The sequence below is a fragment of the Pollicipes pollicipes genome, unplaced genomic scaffold, assembly GCF_011947565.3.
Source record: "Pollicipes pollicipes isolate AB1234 unplaced genomic scaffold, Ppol_2.1 Scaffold_5780;HRSCAF=6845_pilon_pilon_pilon, whole genome shotgun sequence".
Taxonomy (NCBI): domain Eukaryota; kingdom Metazoa; phylum Arthropoda; class Thecostraca; order Pollicipedomorpha; family Pollicipedidae; genus Pollicipes; species Pollicipes pollicipes.
The window spans coordinates 97,785-116,647 of record NW_023596754.1 but is presented as its reverse complement, the minus strand read 5'-3'; the positions used below and the strand labels follow the sequence as shown (position 1 = coordinate 116,647).

The 18,863-nt window shown below is 58.5% G+C and overlaps 1 protein-coding gene across 1 annotated transcript in view; it reads right to left on the bottom strand.

The window, feature by feature from the left end:
• Window positions 1–14,083, bottom strand: part of LOC119104085 (protein FAM102B-like) — a gene marked incomplete at its 5' end in the record, with an annotated part of 16,410 nt that extends 2,327 nt beyond the window's left edge. Inside the window, 5 exon segments of the mRNA XM_037227762.1 lie at window positions 196–223; window positions 1,307–1,497; window positions 6,905–7,025; window positions 13,963–14,030; window positions 14,033–14,083. Coding sequence (XP_037083657.1) covers window positions 196–223; window positions 1,307–1,497; window positions 6,905–7,025; window positions 13,963–14,030; window positions 14,033–14,083 — 459 coding nt within the window.
• Between the last annotated feature and the right edge of the window lie 4,780 nt (window positions 14,084–18,863).

Sequence of the window (18,863 nt, the reverse complement as noted above, 5' to 3'; positions counted from 1 at the left end):
TCTGCCCGTTGATGTGAGGTTCGCCGCCTGAAGCCCCATCTGGCAGCACTGACCTGCCCCGGGAGGTGGATTCGCCCCTGAAGCCCCGTCCGGCGGCACTGACCTCTGCCCTTGGTGACGTCCTTCAGCTGGAGACCGCCGGTGCCGGCGCGTACCGTCGGCGGCCCGCCGCCGGTCCGCGGGCGGGCGGCTCGCTCGCAGGTGAGCAGAGCGCGGGTTCGGCCTGCGGACACGGCCACCCCGCTCAGCCCGGCCGAGGTCAGTGGCCGGCCGGCGGCAGACCGGCCGCAGCGCGTGGAGTCACCATCGCCGCCGGCGGAGACGCAACACCCCGGGCCGACCCCGGACGGGCCAGGGCGATCGCGGAGGCCAGGGCGGCGGAGAGGAGCTCCGGCTCGCGCGCGCCGGCCGGGTCAGGCACAGCAGGCCGCCAGCTGCCGATGACGGCTCAGAGGATGAGTCATTGAGGCGCCTCATCTGCCACATCAGCCTGTAATTGTGTTGGCTATCCCGCCAGTCCAGCGAACCATTGGGAGCATCGGTGGCATGGAACGGGGACAATGTGTGCTACTGGACTTCGCTAGAAACGTTTTATCAAACAGGACAATTTGTGGCCCAGTGCGGTCCACTGAGAAAGAATATGAACCGAGCATTCGGGCAACGCACGTTTGACAACGATAAGGATCTGCACCGGGGCAATTCGCCGTCCAAAGCGAACCCACGCCCAGCGTAGGCGTGGCCGTGTTCTCTACGGCGCAGCTCCAGCACTCAAACCGGCTGCTGCCGCGGCTGGATCGGCGCGCAAGTCCAGCACTCAACCTGGCTGCTGCCGCGGCTGGATCGGCGCGCAAGTCCAACACTCCACCTGGCTGCTGCCGCGGCTGGATCGGCGCGCACGTCCAGCACTCAAGCCGCGCGAATGAAACTGGTGTGGATCGAAGGCGCGTTAGCGAAATTGAAAAATACTAGAACGGGCGAATGAATGACACAGTCAATGGCGGTGCGCACTACACATTTTCTAACAACCCAGATCTACGGCCAGAAATGCAACCGCACATTGTACATCTGGCGGCACGATCGTGCGCACTGAAGGGCAGAACTATGCGAGCAAAGCGTGCAAATGCGTGCTGACACATGGCGAGTTCCGTTTTCCTCACGCGCCAAGGCGCACCTTTCTTCCCAGCCAACCGCGCCGTGCGGGCGACGCTCGGTTCCCCCGTCCGGGCCGCGCTGGGCCGCCGGCACGCTGTCCCGCCGACTCCGTCCGCGCGCGGATCAGCGTGCGCCGGGTCGGCGGCGTACTCACGTGCGGAAGCAAGGGTCGCCGCTCAGCAGGGTCGTAGACAGCACCACCTTGAGCATGGAGTTGTCCTGGCGGTGGCGCAGGTCGTGCTCCTCCAGCAGGTAGCGCCGGCACTGGCCCACGCCGCCGGCGAACTCGGCCAGGTTGATGGTGGCGAAGCCGAGCTTCTGGTAGGAGCGGCCGCCCTTCGCCTCCTAGGTTGGGCAGAACGGTACGTCAGAGCGCCGGAGCGTCAGAGCATCAGAGCGTCAGAGCGCCAGAGCACAGAGCGTCAGAGTGTCAGAGCGGAGCGCCAGAGCGTCAGAGCGCCAGAGCGCCAGTGCGTCAGAGCGCCAGAGCCAGTCAGAGCGTCAGAGCGCCAGAGTGTCAGACCGTCGGAGAGTCAGAGCGCCCGAGCGCCAGTATCAGAGCGCCACAGGACGGTGACGCGGCCCGTCGGGCGGACAACAGAGTAAGGGGACGCCGGACAAGCAGCGGGAGGAAGCCGCCGCAAATCACCGGGATGCATTCCGCACTGCACGTAAACAAGCGCGAAACGCAGATAACGACCGAGTGCTGCAACCGAGTGGATTGCATCGCTGCAAACAGTGTTTTGCAACACGACATTCCCTGGCGGTAGCCCATACTTCAGTGTCAGGGGAAATACGCGGAGTCAAGCCAAGGCCTCTCACAACGTGCCGCGATAGCGTTGGAGTTTGCTCCTCAGTTGTGGTGCACCTGGTGCAGTATTGGAACACGCTTTAAAGGGAGCACGCTTAATGTTTTCGGCTTTCTGCATTTGGATCTTGCAACAGCTTTGGTTTAATTATTCTTATCGATCCCATCGATGGCTGTGCGTGAACAAATACAATCATAAGACATTAACCACTCAGCGGGCAGGAGAGCGCGAACGTACTGGCTTATATGTGGCGAGAAACTGCGCGCTAGGGATATGGCCATTGTTTTGGTTGCTAAGCAACGTAGAGCAATCACATTTCCTTAGAGCCTGGTGCAGCCGATTAATACGACAAATTTATTGTTCCTCATCTCAGTATATGTAGGCCGGCATGAATTAATCGCGGCGCATACCAGCTGACCAGTCTTACTATTATGCAACGCCATACACCCGCAGTACTCAACTGAATGTAACCGAACATCAACGTCATGGCCGCCGCCATCGCCACGTCCGCAAGCTGCTGCCAGCTCTGCCAAGCGAAATCCTCGAAAACTCACTGGCTAGAGCTAACGATGCCTTCTCAATGATGCCGATGCGTTTAGTGGTGAATTTTGCTCGGGGCCTACCCCATAACCTCGTTTTTAAATACGAACCAAACAAAAGTTGGGGTCTGTGACAATATCTAATCAGTGAAAGCGAATTGGGAAAAACAAATGACACCGAAATTTTCATTTGCAATTCCCTGCCACCCGACGTGAACAGTTAAAGGTCTTAATTTGACCAGGCAAATTTCTTTTAAAGCGACAATGACAACAAGACCAGAACCGCTGCCATTGCCAAAACCATTCAATACAATGTTGCTACTTCGAAGGAGTGATTAAGACATACAAGTCATACACCTCTTACCAATCGACAACATCTTGGGAGCTGAGCAAATCAAACGTAATGACCACCGCAACATCTAGTTTACCTCCTGCGAGCCAAAACACAGGCGGGTGCGCGATGGAATATTACACCTCCTAGAACCCACCACCTTCACGGCGGAAGGGGCAAGTGTGTTCCACGGGCAGTGCGTCCCGTGATTATCCGGCCACCGCACCTCTGGCAGCGGGCAGGCTCCCAGCCTCCTGTCAGCCGCGCACGCCACCTGGTCCGAGTCTTGGAGCCGCTTCACACGCTGGCGGCCAGCCGACCAGAGCGCATAAATACGCGGCTGGCGGAACCAAGGCCGCGCATACCGGCCGGTCCGGCGGCAGCGGCGCGGCCGAGCCTCCGGTGGGCATCGGCCCTGGACACGGACGCCCACAACGTTCGCCGAGCCGACATCGCTCGGCGGGCAAGTGAGCATCCCGGCTCGACTGCGACGCCATTGACCGGCCATTGCCGCCACGATCAGCGGAGATCGGCACAACGGGCCATCAGACTGGGCCGGCCGACCGACCACCGCCCGGCTACAGCCAGACGCGCCGGCTGAGGCGTGCTTATTGTCAGAGTCTGGTGCAGACCGGGCCCGCTGCTCGGGCGCGCGGGCCCGCCCCACACGGCGGCCGGGTCACGCTGGCGTGGGTGGCGTGACATGTCATGAGGACGCCTCCCCACGCGGGCACGGAGTCACGCTGCCGATCGCTTCCGGTGGGGTCTCGGTAATGAGGTCCCCAGGGAGTCGTGCTGCAGGTAGCAGGCAAGGTCACCTGCCCCACGTGGGGAAACCAGGACAAGGACCGCCAGCGTTCTTTGTTACCGGAGCCCCATAGAAGCGAGATTCACACATGGCGCAGTGTACAAAAGGATTACATCGCAGTGAGAACACCGAGATTGCCGTGTTTCATGCTGTCTAAATGTGGATTCTGAATGCCCCGCACATGCTCACTCTAATCATATAAATTCGTAAAGCCCGAAATCGTCCATTTCAATAAAGCATGAACACAGGATGCCGCATGACAACGGCGAAGGGCTGTGGCTGGAGCCGGACAGCCGGCACCAGGCGGGAGCGTCCTGTTCGTGCCGTTCGATGACCTGACATCGGACACCACGGCCAACTCGTGAGAAGACCGACAGCCTGTTGACACGTCCAACCAAGAGCGTGGCTGGCCCCGGACGGCCCGGAGCGTGGCTGGCCCCGGACGGCCCGGACCGTGGCCGGCCCTGGACGGGGTCAGACAGCCCGGCGCGTGGCTGACCCCGGACGGCCCAGAGCGTGGCCGGCCCCGGACGGGGCCGGACGACCCAGAGCGGCGGCCGGCGAGACGGCCTCCGCAGCCTCGCGGCCCCGCCGCAGACGGCCTCCGTTTCCAGACAAGGATCGCCCGGGACGTGACGCCCGGCACAAACCGCCGCCAATCAAACGAACGGCAGTCACGTAATGTTCGGCCCCATCAGCATGACAACGTGATGGACGATTCGGGCCGGCGGGGGCGGCGGGAAACGGGCACGAGGCTGACAACACCGGGTGCAGATTGACAGCGTGTGGCAGCGGGCCGCCGGTCCCAGCCAGCCTTCACACCGGACCGATGCGAGTCGAGCGCAGACGGAATGCCATCCGTATCAGATCCCGAGTTTCCCCGGCCCTGCCGTACGTCATGCGGGTGACAGCACACGCACCCTCGGACTATTTCAAAACAGCCACATATGCATGTGAAACTGGCGAGGTCCAGCCCAGCCGGTCCGGGCGCGCCGGGATTTCGTCCGGGCCGGCGCCGCTCGCGCACGGGTTTCTCTCTCGGCGGCGGCGTATGCGTCGGCGAGCGGTTTCGCTTTCGGCGCCACGTGCGCCGGGCGGCGTCACATGGTCGGCCGGCTGGCTGCGGCGGCCGCCCGTCACCGCGGCGCGTCCGACGGCCCGGCGAGGTCACAGGGCACCGGCCAGCCGGCGGCACAGGGCGTCCCCACCGGTCCGCAGCAGACCGGCGGCGGCTGGAGCGGCGACGCGCAGCTGCGAACGCCGCGTGCGGGGAGGTGGCGGCAGGACGCGGCACCTGTCCGGCGGCCGTGGCGAGAGCCGGCGGCGCGCAGCGGCACTCCGCGGCGTGACAAGTGACGCGGCCTCAGTCGACCGGCGGCGGCCAGCACGTGACGCGACGCTAGTCCGCAGAGGCCCGTCGGGCCTGACAAATAACGCTCTGGCCGTCAGCGGCGGGCAAGTGCCGCTCACCCCCGCCCCCTCCCCCCCCCACCCCCACCCACGCCAGTGCATGTCGCGATGGTGCCTGACCAATGCACGGAGCGCGGCCTTTCATGCCGGCGCTTTCGCACACGTCATACAGTGAAAGCGCCTGAGTCCTACCCGCTGCGCTAGCAGCGGTGCACCCGGGTTCGGGTGTCGGTCCGGCATGGCTTTCGTGAGAACATTCACGTGCCGTACATTAAGAACACTCACATAAGTTAAACGGCTGGTTTTAGTTGTCAGCGACGCGTTTTCTTCCTTCGACATGCTTTCCCGTCTAAAAGTGTTATGACTTCGATAGCATGGGTAGGTCAAAGGAATAAATACCTATGCACGAAAACAAAGCGCCTAACCCGCTACCAGCCGACTACGCTTCGTGTTAGCAGCACTTTCATGTTCGCACCGAATGCAGGACTCCTGCTTAAAACGGATCCAAAAGCCAAACAGGCTACTGATCATCCAATACCGCAGCCCACCGACATTTTCGTAGATCAATAGGCGGGAGTGTGTGTCGTCTGGTATCATTCCTTCCCGTCACATCGCCAGTTTACTGGCGAGCGCCGAGACCGCAGGCACTGACCGACTGCTCGCATGGCAGGCAGCCATCAGCCATGCTCCCAATGCCGCCAAGGCCGTCAGCGCATGGCCACAGGCAGCCGGCGTGCCGGCTCGGCCGGCGGGTGTAACACAGACGGCGCTATATGGCCGTGCCAGGCGGCTCGGCCCGAGTCCTAGCCACCATTTGAGGCGTCCGCGTCGCCCATGGACGGACGGCCGACCGGCGCACCGAGACAACGATGGTGACGCGGTGACGTTTGTCCCCCCCCCCCCCCTTCCTCCCAACGCCTACACACGCCACCCACCTCAGGGACGCCCGGTCCCACCTACGTCCGCGCCAGGGACCAGTATCCATCCTGTGCCCTCGTCAGGGACATCGTCGTCGGTCTGTGTCCTGTCAGGGACACCGTCGTCCGTCCTGTTCGCTCCTCAGGGACACTGTCGTCTGGTCGTTCCCTCTGTAGGGACGCCGTGTCCCGTCCTGTTCCCTCCTCGCGGGCCAATGGCGCGGTCGCAACAGGGCGCTGGTGTGCAGCCCAATCGCCGCGTGATAGCCCAATATCGCCGCTGGCGCCCGCCCCGCGGTCAGCATGGCGCCCACCGACGACCCCGGCTTGATTTCAGGGAAAACATATTTGCCGTGCCTCCGACGGTGACGGAAATAACGATTTAGAGGACGCAGACGCCACGGTCGATGACAGCACATCATGACGAGGGGTGGCGCGCGGACCACCCCGTCTGTGAGAGGCAGGCACCTCTAAGATACTGAGAGCTGCACTGCGAATTTACGCGGAACACCCGCGCCTCCAGCCCAGACTGGCCACGGGACATGCGCCCGTCCCGACGGCCCGCCTGGGCCGCCCGTCACGCAAGCGAAACCCGTCGCACGCCCGGGACGCGCCGGTTGCCACACTCGCCGGCGGCCTCCGAGCACGGCGGCAGGTCACGTGTGACGCCGGCGTGACGCGATACACACGGGGCCGGCCGGCGCGGTGTCCAGACCCGGCCCCAAACCACACCGATGTCGCACCGACCGCCGACCATGCCAACGGCCCTCCCCGTCACCTTGCTCGGAGGCGCCCACCGGGTCCGGCCGGCACGTGGGGGCGGCAGCGTGGTGCGCCCGGCGTCGCCGATCCACCAGCCAGCGGGGTGCCGGCCTCGCCGTCCGGTGGCCGCCCGCCGCCACGGCGTCGCCGGCCGGGTGGCGCGGCGGCCGACTCACCTTCCTGACCGAGATGCGCAGCAGGCACGGGTCCAGCACGCCGGTGGTGCTCGGCGCCGACAGCTTGGCGCTGAACGACATGCGCGCGTTCCACTTGACCGTGTGGTCCCGCACCTCCTCCCTGGGGACATGGCGCCGGCGTCAGCGGCTTCAGGGCCGGGCGAGCGGTGGCGGTGGCGGCCAGGCGCCACCGCTGGGTCAGCTCTCTCACGTCGATGGTCACAAACCCGACACAAACACGCCAACGCACACCATCGGGGCTGGGGAGGTTTGCACACCACGTGCGTCAATCCACCGAGCTGGACAGGCCTGACGCTGGTCGACACGTCATCGGCGGGGGCGACAGGGGCCTGGGGAAGGGACAGGGGCTAAAACTCTCAGAGGTCGCGGGGACAGGGCACCGGATAAACGAGCGTTTCGTCAGAGGTCGCCCGCTTTCCTGCACGCATCGATGTTCTTTCATTGGTCGATGTTCGAAGGCCAGTTTAGATTGCGGCTGTCGGCTACAAAGGCCGCTGTGACAATAACAGCCCCAATGTTACCGGCAGCTATCGCTCGGCCAAAGTCGGCACCGAGTTCACCGCGAGAAAACTCCGCAGCCAGCCCAAACGCTGAAGTTCCCAGAAGGTGAGGGGAGCGCGCCTGTCACATCCTTCCATACACGTGCAGACTTCCGCCTCCTCCCCCCCACCCGCGTAATGGCATCTCTCCAGTCCACGCCATGCATATGGTTCCGTTCTGCGACGTAGCCTGCCCTGCTACGCCCTTTCTGTCCTCCCTCTCGTCTCGCTCCACTCCTCCGTGCGTCTGCGAACACCGCCCACAGACGCCGACCACGGCGGCCCCTGTGGCGGCCAGTTCACGGGGCGCGCTGGCGGCGTGCCCTTGCTCGCACACCTCGAGCCCATCGCCCGCGCTATCTGTCACGCTGCACCAGCAGTATCAGGCGTTCAATAATGCCGTGTATTCAGCGGCTGAGTGGTGCCAGCAGATAGGCACACCCCCGTGCGGGGAGCGCCACGCCCGCGCCCGTCGCACCGGCGCTGCAGTGGCTGCACGCAGCGTGCGCGGCACTCGTGAGAGGCTGCACCGCATCTGATCACCGGGAGATACTCTGCTCTGAGACGCTATGACACTGTCTGTCCTGTCTGACTGTCTGTCCTGTCTGCCTGTCTGTCTGTCTGTCTGTCGTCTGTCTGCTGCGCGCACGGCGACGGCGGCCGCCTCCGCCGGACCGGACCGGTTGTCTCCGACGGCCGGCTGACCTTGCACCGCCGCCAAGGTCGCGGCCGGCCGACAGAGGCCGCTCTGCGTGGGTAGGTAATCGTCGAAGCTCGTGCGTTCCGGGAGACGGCCGCCTGAGCTCGCGGCGCCGCGCTTCGGAGAATTCTGCTGGCTCACGGCGGCGTGGGTCGTCTCACTGATCCCGACACCGACCGGTGCGGATCCGGGGTCGTACCGACGGCCAGGATCGCGCCGGGCGGGGCGGGGCGGGGCGGGGCGCAGCGCTCGCACTCGGCCGGGGTCAGGGTCAGCGTGTCCGCTCCATCCGCGGGAGCCGCCACGGGATGGATGACAACAGGCCACACAAGGCCGCGGACAATGGGACTCGGCTGCTGCCCTACCGAATGCAGACGCCACACAATGGGATGAGCCACGTTCGTCCATCCTCGTTCCCGGAGCGAGAATGTTCGTTCGGCCCGGTCAGACCAGGAAGCGGCAGCCGCACGCCCACCGACAGAAGCCGCACCACTGGCCTCAGATGGCGACAACACCCACGACGTTAAACGTCGCTCGGGAAAGGCGCGGCGTTGCGATAGCAGCGGGCAATACCATTAGCATGAGACCAGCGCGAAGAGAGATGGTGATCATAATCAGCCCGTCGTCCATAATAATCAACCTGTCCGGGGTTGCTCAGCTGATCACTTCCGCCTGACGAGCCCACACTCCCCAAGACTGAATCGCTCAGATCTCACCCCACAGGCGCGAGAACGAACAGCGCTGAGCATGGACAAAACACGAAAACGCTGTGACCGGTGTAGGGCAAAACGGCCGTAAGCTCCACACAGTATCCTTTCACGGCACGGGCACTGCCCTGTCAAGTCGTTTTCGTCACCTGACGCGGAGGGACAGCGCCTGGTCCCGGCCGTCGTGCCCCCCCCCCCCCCCGCTCACGGAACGAGAGCGAGGCGCCCGGGACGGCCCGGGTGACGACCTTGACCCGCGCTCCGCCGGCTGCGGCTCTTCCCGAGCCCGGTCCGTGGGAAGAGCGCTGGCGCCACGCCCCGGGCACTGCGGCCGTCACCGGCTGCCGGGACGCGGCCGGTCCCACCGCCGCGCTCGGCGCACGCCCCTGTAAACATCAGCAGCAGGCGGCGGGCGGCGGCGCGGGACGTGATCGCGCGCCCGTCGGCGTCAGCCGTTTCTGACCGGACGAGGGCGGGGGAGGGGCCGGGGCTGCCGACCGCGCCACCGGCTGCTGCCGCCACAGCTGGGGGTATTGAGGAGCCGGGGCGGAACAGCCGGGGCCGTTAGGTGCCGCCGGCCGACCATCAGACCAGCGCCGGCCGGGCGTCTGGCGGCGCCGCCGGCGGCCGCAGCTGAACCGGATGCGACCGGCCGCGCCGCCGCGCCGGAAACAGCGGCGCCGCCCGCCACGCGCCCGGCTGCGAGGGTGCCGATTGCCGGTCAGGCCAGGCCCGGCCGCCATCAGCACCGCGTCGGCATTCGGGCCGCGGACGAGGCGCCGCACCGTTCACACGACGGCCGGCGCCTCCACGCCCTCAACGGACATACGTCCAGCCGTGCAGTCGCTGTGGGCGGACGTGACACCCGCGCTCGTCACTGTCGCGATCGCTCACAGCGGACGACGCGAGAGGCTCTCAGCGGGGCGCGCCGGCGTCAGCGACGGTTTGCCCGCTGTGAAACGGTCCCGTTCAAACAGGGGAACTGAGGCGTCAGGCAGACCGGCGCGAGGCTACGGCAACCCAAAAAATTGCTCTCATCATTTTGGTGGCACCCGTGTTTAAGCGCCCCGCAATGGGAACATACAATCGCCGGAGGAGAGCCACCCCTGGACATGGCTCCAAGCGAGCTCCATCCCTGACCTGACCCAGCGCTGGGTCTCGGCTCTTCGGCCCCTCCCGGCGGCAGGCGACCCCGTACCGTCTGCCGGCGCAAACATCCTGCAGAGCGGCGCAACTTGCAGACAGGACAACGCACGCCGTTGTCAAACGCTAAGAGGGACAAACACGCGTTTGTAAGGCTATTTGCAACGCCGAGGGAGGGAGGCGGGCGGGTTCGTGTCGCGAACGAAACAGACCGCCTGTTCGCCGTTGATGTGGCAAATGTCGTGGGTCACATCCTGGCCCGCAGCTGTCTGCTTCGCCGGTGAACACAAGTGCGGCATGTCCGTAAAGCAGACTGTGGCTTGGCAGGGCCTCAAGAAAAACACGCGCCTCCTAGTGCATGCAAGACGCCTCCCCCGGCACATTATTGCATAGCCATGTGTGATCGATACCTCCACGTGGCTCAGTTGGACCGGCCGCAGTTTTGCACCGTGCGGAGCGACCCCATTTGACGGAACAAGCAAAGTTTGTCGCGGTTGGTTATTTTCCCCCGCGTTGTAGCGGTCAGCCAGGTGAGCGCAAACTGGTTTGTGGGAAAAGGTAACGCCAACCGCTGCGATCCCTGGCAGTAAATATACGACGTGAGCGATTATATCATACTTAACTAACTCGGCGTCCAAGCATAAACAACGGTTGTTTGGCCCATACATGTCACCATGCACAACTCGGCCTCGGGCTAATGGCACGGTCGGCGCCCCGGTGGCCCGCCTTGACCTTTCGACGCGTCGCAGGGCGCCGCGACACGGGCCTTCACCCGCGGAGGGGGCGGGTGCGGGGAGGGGGAGTGGGCGTCAGTGTATTAAGGCGGCAGCTTGGTACGCCGTCAGATCAATGTATAAGCCGCCCAGCGCGCGCCCTTGGTGGCTGTAGCATACTTGCACCGCGCTAGACTCGACAAACAAGCCATCCACGACAAGCCAGGCGCAGCGATCGTCAGCGTCTCTGAAAGCGAAGGAAACGGGGCCCAGCTGCCGACACCGCGGAGACGAGGGCGAAATGTGTTCATCCGCAGCAGATGTGCGACAATTTTGGCCACCTGGTGCGCGGCAGTCCACTGCGAGATGAGGGGTAACACTTCCAGCAAACAGAATGACAGCACCCGCTAACCCCTCAACAAAATAAACCGCCGCCGTCCTCGCAATGGTTACGAACGATTTCGCGTAAGTCTTCTTAAGCCTGTGCAGAATGGGCAATTTAGACCTTGGCACCACTCACTGGCATTAAGTTCAAAGGGACACCCAGAATAGACCGCCATCCGACTCGTACAAACAGCCACATCGCAAATGGAACCTCGCAGTCGATCCTTCGATGCCTGACAATCCTATCAGTAGTGCACCGCACCGTAGGATTAATTCGAGCTGGGCTCGACTATCACCACGGCCTGCAAAGCTGACAGAGCTGAGCAGTGGTGTACTGAATCACAGCCAAGGTCATCCCATTCTCCCAGGCTTCATACAACCCGTGAAATTCCCAGAAATAGGAGAGAAGCCAAGCCATTCCGTGGCGTACACATAACTGTAAAACGCAACGCTTCGTTCCGTAGTTACGTGGGAATAGTGTGTAGCTTTTCCCCTGTCTGTCGCCACCAACGCTGCCACCGCAACCCAAAAATACGGCCACCACAGCTCAAAACCCGGTCGGCTACCCCCGTCCTGTCTGCGCCGCAGCCGAGCGCGACGGCGGTGCGCGGTGCCCCACCAACGGGCCTCCGTCCCCGGCGTTGCCGGGCTGGGCCGGGCCCCGGAGCCTTGCTGGGGCGCGAGCCAATGCCGGCGCGGTGGGGTGACGTGTGACGCCGCCGCCTGACGCCACTGTTCCGGCCGCCACGGCTGCGTGAGGCCGGCGCGGCGCCGGGCCCCAGGCTGCGGCCCGCCTCGGCGCCGGCCCCGCCGTCGGCGCCGGTTTCGCCAGTCCGGGCCGGCCGAGCACCGCACAGTATGCAGCGGAGCCCGACCAGACCACTGTGACCCGGCGGCCGGTCCCGGAGGGTGCCGGCCGGGCCGGACGCCCTTACGGCACACCAGCGCCGATGCATGCGAGGTGCCGCGTTCACGGCGGCTCGCCCGCAGTATTCAGCTCAGCCGGCCCGACCAAATCATGACGTGTACGCATGAGCGGGGCGGGGCGGGGCGGGGAGGGGCGGGGCTCACGGGCGGTGCCAGTGGGGCGGGGCGGGGGAGGGCGCAGCAGGCGAGGATGTAGGTCACATCATGCCGGCTTGCGCCCACAGCCGACGGGGTGTGCAAGTGCAAGCCTCGCCCGCCGCACAGGCTGCTCGCTCACATGCCGCTGTGTCAAGCACGCGGGCGATCCGTCCCAACAGATCACGCCGGATGACGTGGACAGGCTGGGCCAACTCGACGGACGGCACAGGAGCGCGCACTTCGCACGTGCGTGTCAGCCACTGAGGCGTTTACAACGGCAATCACTTTGAACTGCGTGAAGAGCCTGGGGAAATGAGTCGTCACCGAGCGGCAGCTTTTCCCACACACGAAAAATCCACGTTATGAAATCCAGCCGCGGCACTCCGCTGCAGCGTTCATGATTCACCGCACAGGCTCGTGGTTGCAGCACCGTCCCAGACCACTCCCCGGCCACCTACATTCAACACGTTCAGCACTGGTGGGCGCTGACAGATGCAGGCCGAGCGGACCCCGAGCCCTACCCCGCCACTGCCTTGCCTCACGCCACGCGGCTGACGGCGGCAGCTCAGCGCAGGGGCTGGTGCACCAGACAGAGAAGCGTTCGCCACGCCCCAGCCTGAGGACACCAGCTTCTCGGATGACATACCGCCTCACTGGGCGGCGCAGATGAACATGTCCGCTGGGCAGCCAATGCCGCCCCACCGTGAAACACAGTCTCTCCGACGGACATACTGCCTCACTGGGCGGAGCAGATGAATATGTCCGCTGGTAGCAATGCCGCCCACCCTGGACACCAGCCTCCCAGACGACATACTGTCGCATAAGGCGGCCCAATGAGTATATCCACTGGGCAGCCAATGCCGCCCCACCCTGAACACGGCCTCTCAGAAGACATACTGCCGCATAAGGCGGCGCACATATGTCCGCTGGGGAGTCAATGCCGCCCCACCCGGACACCAGCCTCTCAGACGACATACTGCCCTCACTGGGCGGAGCAGATGAATATGTCCGCTGAGCAGCCAATGCCGCTCCAGCCCATTGACAGCAGTTGTTTGATAATGACAGTTTGACAGCAGTTGTTTGCAGTTGTTAGAAAATGTTGTGCAACACAGAGCACAGCTCGAGATTTCGATTGTTATCATGAGGGTTTGGACCGGAAAGCATCGAGGCCTGCGAGAACAATGGCATTACAGCTGGCAGCCGTTCACTCTGCAGCGGTCACTGTTACTGACAGGAGTTGTTATTCTACATAACATTCAATTGGTGGGCTCGTCTACCCGCTGGCGGTGCTAACAGTCCCTTCAAATCAGTGGCCAAGATGGTGATCCAATCTAATCTGATCAAATCAGTGGTCCAATCTAGCTGCAGCATTCATAACAGACAGATTGTTACTTGACAGAAGAAAGCGGGGTCACCGAAACCACAAACTCTCGGTTTCTACACAGCACACCGAGGATGATCTGTGCTTAATGAAATCCCGTTATTAATGGAGAAGAGCGATCGGAAAACAGCTCGCGGTCGTCGGAGAAAGAAACAGCGAAAGTGCAGGAAAACGCTGCGCGGGGACAAACATGGCATATGCCAGCGCTTTCGACCCCTACGAGCGGACAGCACGTAACAGCAACGGAAGTAAGCGCGGCCCGAGCGGACCTGTAGAAGGGAGTAGACGTAGGTCATCCGCCTAGCCGCCACTGCCACCGGACACCAGGTCACCCCATAGGACAGCTGTGACGGCACGGTGAGCGCGACCGAGACGTGTCTGGGGCCGAGCGGGCCACTGACCGACCTGGAAGACAGCTCCTCGAACTTGCCACCGTCCAGCAGGTGGCACCTTGCAGAATAGCACGGCGTTTCACAAATGGCACGGCCGTTAGCTCAGCCAGCTCCAGATCCACCTGGAACTTGTACTTCTTCTCTCACCATGATATTCATGATGTCACTCTGCTTGGCTGAGAGTTGTCCACACTGGCAGCCTAATCCACGCCTACGGCCTGCAATAAGAACGCCAGGTTGTTACGCACCCGTGACTCCAGTGCGCACGCGGCACTTGTTGCATGGACGTGAGCCCTTTCGTGCCTTACGGTGCCATGCTAACCATGGTTGGAATATAACTTTTTCGATCTTGGGACCACAATGTCATAAATAAAGGGAATGGGCAACATTGCTGGAGCTTCAACGCCTACATTGCGGTCAGCTTGGCATGACTGATGAAAATGAGTCAAGTTATGTACTTAAAAACCACCATAACTACATCTTTTACATAAATGTTATTCACTGTTGTAACACAACATTGCCTGGTCATATTCATGGAGCATTATTGCATCATCCATGCATTTCATAAAGTTTAATCTGAGCAAACACTTAATAAATCAACTACAAAAATGTTTCTATCCCTTGCTATTATTAGCAGCCAAAATGCATATAGAAGCATATATGTTACTACAAACCTTGAAAACTTGGTGGCATTTGTGTTTTTTATCAAACCACACACAATTTAGTGAGCATATGTATAAATGGCATCTACATCAGATACATGCTAGTTTTATTGGCCTTAATGTATCAAAACTCAAAGTGTAATAAAATTATAAACACCTCCTTTAACTTGTTAGATAATCATGATTTAATCACTTAAAAAAGCATCTATGTATGACCTATTAGTGCTGATGACCTATCATATAATTATTAAATAAACCAAGGGCGTTCAAATATATACCATGATTTCTCAGGTTTGCTCATCAAACATTCCATATAGCCCACCATTCAAGATGTATATCTGGAATGGCAAAGGGATAACCACTTCACACAGTGAAGAGGCTTCATGAATATGACAGACTGGGATGGCCTTTGCCTATACCAAGGCAAATCCTACAGCAAAATAAATGGCCATGTTTCATTGGACAAAAAATTGCATTTTTAACTGATGCTTCCTACATTAATCTATATTGCCAATACAACAACTCCGATTACCATACTTGTATTAACCATTGGTATTCCTATCAGAACAAAACTTGCGTGATGATTAATGCCCCAAGATATGCATTTTTGATCTTGGACTAGAGATTAGTGAGAAAAAGAATATTTGGCACATCAACAGAAGACACATCTAACTGTCCCCACATTTACAAACACATCATCATACACTGGCAGCAAGGACTCAACACTTGATCACCCAAACTGCATGTTTTTGTTATTCAGTCTGAGACCCATAATTTTTTCATTGGATGCATTTCTAGGGATCAGTAACCACAACAGGCAGATTATATGTTGGCATAAATCCTGCCCCCATCCAATTGTGAACTTAATTCAATTCCAGACAAACAATAGTATGCTGTAGCAAAAGATTAGTATGCCAAATCTACTGATCTCTATTCTACCCAATGGCAGTGACTAACTTGACCTTTGGTGTGACCATCACCACAGGCTGCAGGCCAATCCTGACTGGTTACAGGTCTGGTCAGGGCCAGAAAGCAAACACCTAAATCAACTTGAACCTGCACATCCTGCCATTGGTAGATGAACCGACAAAACGGTGTGCTGACCATATGTGAAAGAGTGTCTCAGAAAGAAGGGAAGCCGATACACATTTTGGAGTTGATTCTTTGCATGCATCACTACAGGGTTACCCTGGTCCTACCCCCTTGACTCTGACGGAGTGAGCCCCTGAAAAGACAAATGAATGTATTTGGAATGAGCACTGCAGTGCCATATGAACATGTACCAACAAAACAGCCCCTGTAATTTAACTCAATATTATGGGGTAAAAACCCTACCATAGCATTATTGTTACATCTGTGGCTCATTCTTAAATAAAAATATCCCACCACATTCTATTTCACACACATATCAGTCTTAACTCATGACTTTACAAGCGATTACACTGATGCTCAAGAACAACCGTGAGTTCATTCTGCTGTGTTTATTACACTGCCCACTGATGACCATCTCCACTGGCTACAAAAACACATTGCTTACAAGTAAACTACTATGGTGTAAGGATGCAGCCAACACTTTGCTTGTTGATAATAAGAAAGTGTGCATTAATCCAGCTAGACTTTTTTGGGCAAAACATAGTTTACCAATATTTTAAATGCATGACATGCACCACACATTAAGATGCAAGTGCAACACAGTAAACACTTCTATGAAGATTGCTAAAACATTTCATATAGTGGGAGCAAAACTTGATACTAACAGTTTCATATAACATCACTCAAAATGGATCACTCGCTACAAAATAATCAAACTTGCAGCTGGTTTTCAAAAGGCACCAACACATTTAGCCTGCAGATGGTACAAATGCACAATCTGCCTTTTGCCTGGCAGGGTCAAGTAATCATGATGACACACATGTTGTCAAGAACATGAATATTTCTGCGTACAACACATGTTCTGTGAACAGTATACCAACCCTGTGGTGGTGCAAGGCCAGGATTGACCTCAAGAACAGGTTGGTCCAAAAGTTGCCTGTGTGCCAATACCAACTGAAATGGCTAGCCTTTTTAGAACTTATGCAGGGATGGAATTCACATGACATTTAGAGATATCAGCTGACCCAACACTGATATCCACACGTACTTACCATAACTGAAACGCAGGAGCACGTCAGCAATGCACTTCTCGAACGGTGCGTGACACGCTCATCCCAACTTGATCTTGCCACGCAGCGATAAAATCAGTCCCGTCGCTGAGCACCACGGCTAGAACAGGACAGCACCGCGGTGGACCCTATCTTCAAATAAAACCCGTGCACACGAATCATGCACAACACACCCAGTCGCAAACGCACCGCGATCGCCTCGAAACACCAAATTCACGGCTCGAAATAATGCCGTTGCCGTAAATCAGTAACAGCTCGGGGAGAAGTCGTCAGATTGCTACCATATCCTCGAAAATACTAGTGCATTTTTTAAAGACTTTTGTTTTGCATCGTCTTCGGGCCTCTATCCTTGAACAGATAGGTGACACCAAGGGTATAAGGGGCGTGAGCGTAAGGTGCAGGCACCTTTCAAGGCCAGTGGATGGGACCTATTTGTTTACCACGGCTGCTCAATGTACGTGAAAATGACGTATAAATTTGGGACTCGTCCGACCAATAGACGTTGGTGCTACCGGGAGTCTTCTGTTTGGACCCAGCCACTAAACACTTGTTGATTCACATCACCCACATTTCAACCACTTCTATTGCTTTAGCAACAGCACGGGATCTGCAGTAGTCTGCACCCGAGGGCCACTGCATAACGGTGACCCGGGATCGCTTCATGCCGGCATGCCTATGCGTGACCTAGAGGTCAACATTGATAGCAAGGTACGCACGCACGCACACATACTGCAACACCACACGCGCGCACACACACACACACACACACCACACACACACCACACACACACACACACACACAACACAATCACACCACACACACACCACACCACACACTACACACACATGTGTATGTATGTATTACATATGCATGTTATCTAGTAATATATATATATATAGATATATATATATATAACTGTAAACTGTTAGTATATATATGTTCAATCCCGAGAGAGGAGCCTGCTTTTAAGACGGTTGCATTGCGATCTGACCAATCTCATGGACTTGCAAACCCCGATGTGACGCCACTATTAAGGCTTATGGTCGTTTTGAAATAGTCTCATCGTGATCCAGACATTGCAAAAATGCTAGAAGGCGACGACCGTTCATTTATTATTCGAGTGTGGTCCTCCAGCAAACAATCCATTGCGATGTGGCAGGTGTGTTTACCACAGCGTGATGTGGTCGTTGGGAGACAATCATCACTCGACGTAGTTGACGCATGTGCGGAAGACGGTGGCGGTTTGGCGCTCGTCCAGGGGCGCAGTTTCACAAATGAGCTGGGGAGTCTGAGCAGTGGAAAATTACCCGATCTAACGCTCAACCCCAAAATTGCCAATAGACATGTTTCCCCAGATTTTGCCCACTTTCTCACAAAGGTAGGGAGAGGGGGGGGGGGGGGGGGCTGCAAGCCAAAGTTGGGAGACTGAAGCCTCCCCCCAACTGAATAGAAAACTACATTCCTGCGTTTAACATTGGGCTTCCTGTGCCTGTGGCGCAAAATGCTTTGGGGGATTGCAGAGCTTATAAGGGTTGAAAGGCGTTTGGAAGTACAGCGTGGGCGTGAGGTGTGTAGTAAGGCGCGTTGCATGGATGTGAGATTTGAGCTGGTGGAGTTGATTTGGGAGCACAATGTGTGAGCCATGCCGCAAAATAATACGAAATGATTCCGGACTTTTCTGAGCAAAAACTGGTTTTTATCTCCTTGCCACTTTTTCACATTCCAAAATGTGATACAAAGAGAGCATATCAAAGAAAGACAACCTGGCCCAGACCTGTATTTGCATTTAAGTCAAGGCGTGTCAAAACTTAAAACTTCAGTTCAAGAAATGGCATCGCCGTCAGCATGATTTTGCTCATTTTTCGTAAAGATCAAACCTCAATTCCGCCATGTTTTTGCCTTTAGGCAGAATGAGTCCGTAAGGTTATCGTGCAAGCAGCCATACCTTTGTGGACATTTTCCTCAACAACAAAGCAAAGCACGATATGACAATGCACGTCTTACCACCTCGCGATGTCATCGCTTTTGCAGCCGCCTGAAACCGCCAAACATATTCCATGAAGAAATCTGCATCGCCGTGTAGGATTTC